Below are 11,577 nucleotides of genomic sequence, written 5' to 3' on the forward strand. Positions count from 1 at the left end.
TTTAACAATAAATGGTCTTAAACGCTGGAGTTAATGTAGAACTGCTAATTCACCCTTTAACCCTGAAGGCTGGCGCACAGACTGCTGGTCACCATAGCAATGCAGATAACAGTCTCACTTAGCTAGTAGCTAACGAAAAGACAAAGAGAAAGATTTAAGATGAACATTGATAATTTGGAGATGAACGGACTTATTTGAATTAATAATCACTCCAGCTGGTTTCCTGATACGTTTTAATCTGCAACAAGAAATTGTCAAACACTAAGAAGTTGTGGAGCTGTGGTCAGCTTCTCATTCAAAATGTAATATAAACGATAATGCAGACTTACTTTGCTCTGCTTTAAGCTTTAGTGCAGATATAGCCGCTTTTCTCGCATCTCCAGCAGGAAACTTTTCCTTAGAAGTGGAATAGTTTCCTGTAAAATGTCTCTCAATGTCCGACTTTTTATGAGGCTGAAGTCAGTTTCTCATTCACCAGCTTCTTGTTTGAATTCTCCCGTTCAACCTTAAATGGCGCAGCAGTTACATTCTTGCGCCTCAGGCATGATTTAAGGTGGAAGGGGAAAATTCGAACAAGAAGCAAGTGAAAGAGAAGCGACTTCAGCCTCGTAAAACGTCGAACGTTGGGAGACATTTTACAAGAAACTATTCTACTTTTGTGGAAAAGGTTCCTGCCGGAGATGCAAAAAGTGGCTATAGCTGAGCTAAAGCTTAAAGCAGAGCAAAGCAGGTCTGTGTTTTCATTTATAGAACTTTTTTTATACTAGGACATTAACACACACTGAGACATATTTACAGCCAAGATGGTAAAATGGACATAAAATGTTGTGGCTCCCAAGGTGGTTTGATTTGAAAGGACAAAATGGCTCTTCTTAACATTCAGTTTGCCGACCCCTGCTCTAGCAGAAAAAATGACCCTGTTGTTTCTTTTTCTTTTACACTGAGCCAATTTATGTACAATTGAAAGTCACTCGTAACGTCACACATTAAAAAAAAAAAAAAATCACACAAACAAGCAAAACACAGCCAAAAGCACTCCCTCTCCTGCGGATCCTACTGCATCGAATGAAGAATGTGGCCATGTTCACAGAACACAGTTGGAGAGCATCTCCTGTAGCTCCTGTCGTGAGATTTGCAGTCACTGAAGCTGAGAGGAGCTGGAGATTTGGAGGATAGCTCCTACAGTGCGTCTGAGAGTACAGCGAGTTAGAGCCAAGAGCCTCTCAGGGATCTGCTCTTCTGCATAAATCGACGATGATTAATCAAATCCCTCTCGACGGGGGGCACTCATTAAAAGTCCTTTGCCTCTGATCAGAGAGCAGATCAAGCTCAGACAGGCTGGAGGAGGCTGAGCCTTCAGACGAGTCAGTGGTGCTCAATATGATGCAACCCCCTCTGCTGCGGTATTGACGCTGACCTGCATCAGCAGGGTTGGTCCTTAACATCAGCCCACACATCAGTCTCTAGGCTCGGGCCATCTCGGGTCACAGATACTGTGGCACCATTGATTGCGACGGAGGCTTTTAAGGCAGCCACCTCCCCAGTCTAGTATCTCTGTCAGTTCGCGGTCTATTTATACCCACCAGGTTATTGTACGTATCTCTGTCTGTTGGATCTTTGATTGGAGGTCCAGAGCCAGCCTGGCCATTTAAGTCCCCTGCAGTTTCTTCTCCAGCCTGTCCAGCTTGGCCAGGTTCTCCTTCAGCAGTTTGGAGCCAGGAGAGAGGAGGAGAGCTCTTTGGTAGTACATTCTGGCTGCTGCATAGTCTCCCTGAAAGAGTTCAGAATGTGTGAGTAGGTGTTAAAGGATCCATATCCTGCACTTTTCTTGTATTTTGTCATCTACTTATGACATTTGTGCATGTTTATGTAACAAAACACTCAATTAATTTTCACATGCCCTCCTTTTATTCCTTAGAGTTTTTGTTACTGTGCCTTTAAAACCCACTGTGTGTAAATGATCTCTGCTCTGATTGGCTGTCATGTATTGTGCCTCATTCAAAAAGCAGTCCAGTCTGAAACACTCTTTATAACATCAGTGTGAATGGGCGGGGCTAAACTGCTGCAGGCCGAACAGGCAGATATATGTAAATGTGTTGGTTTTCATGACATCACAGAAACACTAAATTTAAAACAGGCTTTAATGTCCATATATGGACTGTATGAATTGGGTTGTGATCATGCAGTTTGAAATTTTCACAATGTTTACATACTATATCATAAAAAACCAAGGTTTCAGTTTTCAAGGAAATGGGCCCTTTAAAGCCTGAACAGGAAAGGTCCTCCCAGGCAAAGCACAGTGTGATGGTTCATCCAATTATCTGATTTCCACATTTTATCCTCAATGACTAATGCAGTCGATCTGGAAAGACATGTTTGGTGTCCAAGGTTTTCTTGTTTACCTTTGGTTTGGAGTCTTATAGCTAATGAAGCTAAAGCAAGGCAAGCTTATCTACACTGAACTGCACTGCACACACTAAATGCCTGTTTTTGTTACTGTGCCTTTAAGACTGATCCTAGTGAATTACCTCTTTTCTGACCGGCTACCCCGTGTTGTGCCTCATTAAAAAAGCAGCCAGTGGGGTATTTCACAAAGCAGGATTTCTCAGTTAGCCAGACAACTTAAACCCAAAGATGAGGACTGTCCAATAAGAATGTGCTTCAGCTTGTTTTCTATTGGACAGGCTTGACTTTGGGCTTAAGTGATCTGGCTAAACTGAAAAATCCTGGTTTGTGAAACAGCCTAATTCAAAACTAAGCTTTTTTTATCATATAAGCCCTTTAATCTCAGATAAGACTTGGACGGACATACATCACTTGGGCCGAGTATTGGTTTTTTCATAATCAATACCATGACTTTGACACGAGTCCATTATTTTATTTTAAATTAACCACCAAAAGTGGGTGTGGCTTAAATCAGAAATGAGTTAGGTGCTGGAAATAGGGCTGAAAGATGAATGGTTTTTATATTGAGATCACAATCTTAAAGAGTGCAAGTTTCAGTTCACAATAGTTGCAATATTATTTGCAGTCTATAGCACATTTATATATATCGACCTATTTAGCCTACAGCAGTTTAGCCCTGCCCATTCACACTGAAGTTATAAGGAGTGTTTCTACCTGATCTGCTTTTCAAGGCGCAATACAGGGTGGCCAGTCAGAATAGAGGTTATTTACATATGACATATGTAACACATGACCTACACAACAGTCTGTTTTTAAAAGGGAAAAAAGAGAGCTTGGAAAATCAGTATGTTTCTGGTACATAGATGTGCAAAAATATCATAATTGGACCACAGGAATAATAATAAAATGCAAGAAAAATATAGGAAATGGGCCCTTTAAGCGCTCAAATTTAACCTAATAACATGGAGCTTGTGAACTTGCTAGATTTTGGAACAAGAAAGCTTATTGGCTCACTAATGTTGATAATAATGAGTAGATATTGAAATTTGGTACTGAACAACATCAAATTTTTAGGTACTGAATGTAGGGCTGGGAAATACAACATATACTGTTATTGTGATAAACTGTCACAATATAATATGCTTTTCGGAACATATTGTGCATATCGTCAGTACTTGTAGACACTGACCAACTGCATGTTTCATTATAAAGGGAGCAAAATTAGTTCTGTTTAACTGGATTTAGTGCTATACAGTTTGCCAAATACTGAATAAAATCATTGTGCGCACGGTTTTTGATATTTTGAATATTTTTTTTAAATATAGCACTGCTGGTTCTTTTTTTCCCGTTAAAACTAATTAGATGTTTGAAAAAATGGATATTATGACATCACATATTGAGAAAATTTCTTAAAGTACTGCAATATTATATTTTGGCCACACTGCCAACCTCTAACTGAACGACATCCAACTCAAAACTCTCTGGTACTGAAGAAAGTCTGGCATTGCAGAGGTATTGAGGTCCAGTGTTCAGCCCTATACATCACATAGTTAACAACAGTAGTAGCAGTTATGTTGCAGCATTTTGTGTGAACAGTGTCAGAAACCACACATACAAGTCTGTTTCATTCAGTAGCTCCATAAATAAAGAAGCAAATTTCGGACACCAAATCTATCCTGTCTAATCGACTACATTACGGTATAAGGAGAAGATTGTGTAAACATAATTGCTTTAATGAGTCTGGGCACAAAAACGACTTTTTTATACACAAGTCAGCACTGATTGCTCTCCTGTGACCAGGAAAGCACCCATGCTGTTTGAAGACAAGCTATGCAAAGTAGTCGTACCTTTATATGCTGGATCCCCCCCATGTTCATCCAAGCTTGTGATTGGTCAGGCTTGAGGGCAACAGCGAGCTTGTAGTTCTGTGGAGAAAAACGCATCACTACTGCTGCCAGTTTTAGCTCAGTAACACTACTGGCACAAAACAGCATCCAATGTTTGCCTTTATAAACCCTTCAGTGCTTTTAGAAATATAATATCTTCATGATCAGAATGAACGCCGGAACCTCATTTCACAAACTTAATGCCCCCACAATGGTGGTATCATAATACACAGTATCTCTGCATTGCTTAGGCTTTTGTCCTGAGCCTGGAGCTGCCTAACGGGATCGAATATGTCTTAATTGTCAAGTGAACCTGAAACCAGTCAAAACAATACATGGACCAGAGGCCTAGAACAGCGAGAGAGCTGGCGTGCGTCCAGAGCCGAAGAGAACAGTCAAACGAGCTGTGTTTACAGGAAACGTTTGTGATCAGACTATCAGGCCAGAGCTGGTAGAAGAAAGTAAACAGAGGACAATTAAAGCATCCACCGGAGTGAGCTCTGCTAAAAGGAAGAGTGTTTGTGTGCGGAGATAAGAGGAGAGTGTGGTTATTTCAGTGTTGTTTATCGGAATGAAGGAGACATCAAGAAGAGGATGTCTGTTTGAAGTGGCTGCTCGCTCGCTCGCTCTCTCTCTCTCTCTCTCATATGAACTACCCCTCACTGCATAGGAATTCTGTCGTGCTTGTTTGTGAAGGCAGGCTTTGAGCTACTCTTGAGCAAAGGCTCTTCTTTTCTTTCATAAAATCCTTTCTTAGGCCCAATCCCATTTCTTATTTTTTCCCTACCCCTTGTTTCCTAGTGTCACTGCCTCTTGGAATTGAGTTACAAGTGACAGTAGTTGAAATCTTCCCCTACGGAATGGAACAACACTCAAATAAAGAGAGCATTACTTCATTAACAGCTACTAGCGCTGCTCTGTAGGCGACCCTGCCAGTCTGCAGTGACAGCAGAGGAGGGTAAAGTTCAGCTCCTCACTGCTGGGCTTTAGTTACATTTAGGGCATCATATGTCTTCAAAGGGGGGGGTAATTATTTATTATCGCCCACCCCTAATTCTTCAGTGATATGAAGCTGAAGTCAGCTATTCGCCAGCTTCTTGTTCGATTTTTCCCGTTCCACCTTAAATGGAGCAGCAGTCATATTCTGGAGCTTCAGGTGTCAGAACTGCTGGACTATTTAAGGTGGAACGGGAAGTTTAGCTAGCTAGCTACCAAGGCATTAGCATACTATTAGTGATTTTTTATGCTTGTTATGAAGAAAAGGACCAGAATACATTGAAACGACATTAAACTAAGATAATACAATGGTTATCAAACATTCTTAACAGGGGAAATTCTCATATTTGTGGGTTTCTTAGGGCGCTTGCTCTGCCATTTTGCCGGTGTTTCTTTTATTCTGACAACACTCTGTTTGGAGTCTCTGAAAAACCTCTGTTTGGAGGGCCGTGTAGCCCTAACACTTTGCCCTACTCCTCTGTCTCAACAAAAATCGGGAACCCCTACCCCTAGACGTGAAACACGCAAAACAGAGGGGTAAGGGCTAAGTGGTAGGGGCGAGGGGTGAAATGGGATTGGGTCTTACTGTTTGCCTTGTACCCTAAGGTGAAAGAGAACAAGTGTGTTCATAGTAGACAACAAAGAGAGACTTTGACTGTCTGGTAAAGAAAGTGGAGGAGATGCAAAAGGAAGCAGGCAAGAAAAAAGACTGAAGTAGCGAACAGAGGGAGGAAAAAGCAGAAAAAAGGTGTGTGAAAGAGGAGAGGTAGAAAGCGAAGGGTGAAGGCACCTCAAAGGCTCGGTCTAGCTCATTCATCTCTCGGAGCTGGTTGCCTATGGAGAAGAGAAGCTCCGCCTTCACTGCAGGGTCTGCTGGCTCCTGCTGCAGCGCTTTATCCAAAGCCTCCAACGCCTGAAACGCACAGACACACAATAAAATACAATTTCTCATCCGCTCTGTTAGAGTCTCACTCCATTAAGAGGGTCTTTTCTCTCTGAAAGAGTGTCTGTATGGATGCAGTCACAGTAATCAAACAATTTATTGCTTAATGTTCCTTTGTAAGATTTAAAAAAAGAGAGGAGTGGTGAATAATTCGTTCCTGCCTCAGGGAGAGCAGAACCCCCCTAAACCCGAGCGAAGCACAATTCCCCATTTACTTTAAATGACAGGAACCATAAACGGTTAAAGACTAAGTGGATATTAATTGATTCAAGGTGTTTAAATGAGCGTGTGTGCATGCACCATTTAGCTCAGAAAAGCACACACACACACACACACACACACACACACACACACACACCTTGGTGTGGTTCCCTCGTTTGCTGTAGATGGCAGACAGCAGGCGATAACACTCTATGCAGCCGCTGCTTTTGGAAATGATGCCCAGAGTCATTTTCTCTGCTTCTTTAGAGCGGCCTGCCATAGCCAGAACCTGAGCCTGAGAGAGAGAGAGATAGAGAGAGAGAGAAAGAGAGACAGAGACAGAGACAGAGAAAAAGAGAACAAGGGAGACAGAGAAAGGGAGAGAGAGAGAGAGAGAGAGAGAGAGAGAGAGGGAGGGAGTAAGAAAGAGACGAGCAAGGTGATAGAGAGACACAGAGAGAGAGAGGGATCGAGAGAGAGACACACACATAAAGGGGACAGAAGGAGAGAGAGAGTGACAGAGGGAGAGAAAGAGATGGGGGCAGGGAGAGAGAGAGGGTGCAAAAGATAGAGTGAGAGACAATGCAATAGACAGAGAGAGCAAGTGAGAGAAAGAGGTGAGGGAGAAAGAAAGACGAGCCGCGGAGAGAGAGAGGGAGACAGAGAGAGAGAGAGGATAGAAAGAGAGAAATATACAAACGGGAAGGAGAAAGATGGGGCAGGAAGAAAGAGAGAGAGAAAGAGAAAAGGAGAAAGAGAGTGACAGAGGGAGAGAAAGAGATGGGTGAGAGAGAGGGTGCAACAGACAGAGAGAGCAAGCGAGAGAAAGAGAGGTGAGGGAAAGAGAGTGCAAGAGATTGAGAAAGAGAGGGAGATGGAAAACAGAGAGAGAGAGAGACAGGGAGAGAGAGGAAGATAGAGGGAGACAGAGAGAGACAGAAAAAGAGAGAGAGAATGGGATTACAAAAGAGAAAGAGGGAGACAGTGGGGGAGAGAGAGAGGGAGAAAGAGAGAGGGGAGGAAGACAGAGACAGAGAGAGAGACAAGGAGGGAGAGAGTGTGACAGGGAGAGAAAGGGATGGGGCAGGGAGAGAGAGAGGAGGGGTGGAAAAGAAGGCCAAGAGAGAGAGAGAGGGTGAGAGTAAGAGAGGCAAGGGAAAGAGAGTGCAAGAGATTGAAAAGAGAGGGAGATAGAGTGCAAGAGAGAAAGGGAGCGAGAGAGATAGAGTGCAAGAGAGAAAGTGCACAAGTGAAAGCACATGAGAGAGAGAAGACAAAGAAAAAGCGTGAGAGAAACAGAAAGAGAGGGAAGGTAGAAAAAGACAGAGAGCGAGGGGGGAAGAGAGCAAGGAAAAGAAAAAGAAAAGAGACAGAAAAAAAGAATGAGAGAAGAAGAAAAAACAGCAACAGAGAGAAAAAAAAATACACGTCATTTTTTGTGCACCAGGCAGCTTAGCTGGTTTTGGTCTCAGCGGCTGTGACAGTGATGGGGATCACAGTGGAGGGTCTATGGAGGCTTCATTAGGCTGAGCTCAGAGCTGAGAGAATGCCAGGCGTTCAGGCTCTGAGCCACACGGCTCTGCGGGCACACAGCTTTAATGATGATGCCTATTTGTTTTTGCCCACAAAAACACACCACTCGAGGAATTCCCCACCACCGTCAACTCACATAACATCAAATAACACGTTTTATAACGTCGGCATTTGGGATCGATGTAAATCAAATAATCTCTGTTCAACAGTGCTGACAGGGATGTTTTTCAAAACCAAAAGAAAATCTTTAAAGCGCCGGGCAGCGCAGGACTGAAACGCGTCTCACCAGAGCCAGCCAGATGTCCGGGTTCTCCGGCTGCAGCGAGGCGGCCTCTCGGTACAGCTGCAGAGCCTCTTCATATCGGCCGGTGTTATAATACAGCGCTCCCAGAGGAGTCAGGATATCCACCTTACGCACCACCTGCAGTGCCCTGCATACACACACACACACACACAGGCTTAAATATGGGGCCGTGCTGAGAAGTTTCCAGTTCAGCAGTGATGCGAACTGAATTTAGACCTGAACATTACTGACACTGTGAGCTGCTAAGAGGGCTGTAGTTCATCAGCTTACCGCTTATACCACAGCTCAGCCTCCGTACTGCCGTTCGAGGAGCGCAGCAGACGGGCAAGATTCACCATGGCAACATAGTGAGACGGCTTCAGACGCACAGCGTGCTGGTAATGTACGGCAGCTCCATCGCTATCACCTGAGAAAGAGAGAGAGAGTGAGATAAACAGTAAGTGATAGTCACTTAGTGTCATATAAACATGTAAAAACACAACCCCATTTCCAAAAGTTGGGACGCTGTGCAAAATGTAAATAAAAACAGAATGAAATGATGTGCAAATCATTAAATGTATTTAATTGAAAATAGTACAAAGATAACATATCAAATGTTGAAACTGAGAAATTTAGTTCATTTTTGAAAAATATTTGCCCATTTTGAATTTGATGCCAGCAATACGTTTAAAAAAATTTAGGACACTGCAACAAAGGACTGGTAAAGTTCTGTAATGCTAAAAAAACCAAAGGTCAGTAATATGATTGAGTCTTTCAGAAGTGAAGATGATTGGTTCACCACTCAGTGAAAGACTGTGTAAGCAAATAGTGCAACAGTTCAAGAATAATGTTTCTCAGCTTAAAATAACAAAGAACTTGGAGTGTTTCATCATCTACTGTACATAATATCATGAAGAGAAAAAAGATTTAGAGAATCCAGTGAAATCTCTGTCCGCAAGGGACAAGGCCGAAAAACAATATTGGCTGGCTGTGATCTTTGGGCCCTCAGGCAGCACTGCATTAAAAACAGACATGACTCAGGGACACTTCTGAAAACCACTGTCTGTGAAAACAGTTCATCACTGCATCCACAAATGTAAGTTAAAACTGTAAAACGCAAAGAAGAAAGCATATAAAAACAAGATACAGAAACGCCGCCACCTTCTCTGGGCCTGAGCTCATTCAAGATGGACTGAGCTGAAGCGGAAAAGTGTCCTGTAGTCCGGAGATTTGGAATTCTTTTTGGAAATCATGGACACTGTGTCCTCCAGGCTGAAGACCACCCAGCTTGTTATCAGTTCAAAAAGCCAGAATCTGTGATGACACAGGGGTGCATTACTGCATATGGCATGGGTGACTGGCACATCTGTGAAGGCACCATTAATGATAAACAATAAATACAGGCTTTGGAGCAACATATGCTGCCATCCAGACGACGTCTTTTTCAGGGAAGGCCTTGATTACTTCAGCAAGACAATGTCAAACCACATTCTGCACGCATTACAACAGCATGGCTCTGTAGTAAAAATGTCCTGGTGCTAAACTGGCCTGGCTGCCGTCCAGACCTGTCACCCATCGAAAATATTTGGCGCATTATGAAATTAAAAATACGATACAGGAGACCCCGAACTGTTGAGCAGCTGAAATCCTATATCAAGCAAGAATGGGAAATCATTTCACTTTCAGAATTACAGCAATTGGTCTCCTCAGTTCCCAAATGCTTACAGAGTGTTGCTAAAAGAAAAGGCGATGCTACACAGTGGTAAACACGCTCCTGTCCCAACATTTTTGAAACGTGTTGCTGGCATCAAATTTAAAATGGTCACATATTTTTCAAAAAACAATAACATTTCTCAGTTTAAACATTTGATATGTTTTGATGATATGTCTTTGTACTATTTTCAATTAAATATAGGGTTTAAATGATTTGTTTATTATTGCATTCAGTTTTCATTTACATTTTGCATAATGTCCCAACTTTTTTGGAAATGAGGTTGTACACTTTATATAATATTTTTATAGTATTACACAATCAAACACACATTAGTTCAGCATTGAGACACACTATAAATGCATAAATGCTGTTTGACGTAGTGCAGCACTACACAGAGACAACTGCGGCAGTACCGTGAGTGCTGTGAGATGATGTAAGAGATGTGCCACTGACCCGTGTCCACCAGAAACACGCCGTAGTTGTTGTGGAGGTCTGAACTGTCTGGGCAGTTCTCAATGCCCTTTGTGTAAATCTCATTTGCTTCTGCTAACCGCTTCTGCAACAAAATACATTCACACGCTTCAGAAAGGTCGCTTCTATTGTTGGACTAATGGCTGAGGAAATAGAACTGACAGAACAGGACTAAAAATAATAAACTCTGTCTGGGCAGAGACTACCAGGCGCAATGCAAACACACAGGAGTGATATATGAAACAGAAAAACATTAAAACAGTGACCTACAAATAGAGCTGGACAGAGAAACAGAAAAGGAAGAAAATGAAGCTGTGGGAGAATATATATATATATATGGAGAGAGAGAGAGAGAGAGAGAGAGAGACAGATATGGGGAGGAAGAAGAAGAAAGAGAGAGAGAGAAAGGAGAGAAAGAGAAAGATGGGGAGGAAGAAGAAGAAAAAGAGAAAGAGACAGAGATGGGGAGAAAGAAGAAGAAAAAAAGAGAGAGAGATAGGGAGGAAAAAGAAAAAAGAGAGAGAGATGGGGAAGAAGAAGAAGAAAAAAGAGAGAGAGAGATGGGGATGAAGAAGAAGAAAAAAGAGAGAGGGAAATGGGGAGGAAGAAAAAGAAAAAGAGAGAGGGTACAAGAGACAAGGAGAGAGAGAAAAGGAAGATTAAGAAAGAGAGAGGGAGGGGGAGAGAGAAAGAGGAAGAGAGAGACGGAGGGGGAGAGGAGAGAGAAATGAGGAGGAAGAAAAAGAATACAAGAGTACAAGAGATAAGGAGAGAGAGAAAAAGAAAGATTGAGAGAAAATGGGGTGGAAGAAGAAGAAAAAGAGAGAAAGAGAAAGAAAGATTAAGAAAGAGAGAGAGGGGGAGAGAGAGAGGGAGAGAGAGATGGAGGGGGAGAGATTAAAAGAAACGGGAGGGGCAGAGAGAAATGGAGAAGAAGAAGAAAAGAGAAAGAGAGAGTATAAGAGATAAGGTTAGGGAAAAAATAAGATAGATAGATAGATAGAGAGAGAGAGAGAGCAAGAAAGAGAGATAAGTCTTTTCCTTTACTGATCACTAATAATCCCTTAAATAAGTTCCAGTGTTCTGCAATTTGTCTGTATTTCTCTTATTTGTGTTTACATGTTTACTGTTAACAGCTTTGGCA

General features: G+C 42.3%; 1 protein-coding gene across 2 annotated transcripts in view; it reads right to left on the bottom strand.

Moving 5' to 3' along the window:
* Nucleotides 1-840: 840 nt before the first annotated feature.
* tmtc1 (transmembrane O-mannosyltransferase targeting cadherins 1) overlaps nucleotides 841-11,577 on the bottom strand; it is an 80,858-nt gene continuing 70,121 nt past the window's right edge. For both annotated transcript variants that reach the window (XM_036577623.1, XM_036577624.1), the window contains 7 exons: nucleotides 10,416-10,518; nucleotides 8,540-8,675; nucleotides 8,252-8,396; nucleotides 6,590-6,727; nucleotides 6,079-6,201; nucleotides 4,254-4,331; nucleotides 841-1,771 (listed from right to left, as the gene is read on the bottom strand). In XM_036577623.1, the coding sequence (XP_036433516.1) occupies nucleotides 1,649-1,771; nucleotides 4,254-4,331; nucleotides 6,079-6,201; nucleotides 6,590-6,727; nucleotides 8,252-8,396; nucleotides 8,540-8,675; nucleotides 10,416-10,518 (846 nt within the window). In that variant the 3' untranslated portion in view covers nucleotides 841-1,648. The remainder of the gene's footprint in view (nucleotides 1,772-4,253; nucleotides 4,332-6,078; nucleotides 6,202-6,589; nucleotides 6,728-8,251; nucleotides 8,397-8,539; nucleotides 8,676-10,415; nucleotides 10,519-11,577) is intronic.

This window comes from Colossoma macropomum, unplaced genomic scaffold, assembly GCF_904425465.1.
Source record: "Colossoma macropomum unplaced genomic scaffold, Colossoma_macropomum, whole genome shotgun sequence".
Lineage (NCBI taxonomy): Eukaryota > Metazoa > Chordata > Actinopteri > Characiformes > Serrasalmidae > Colossoma > Colossoma macropomum.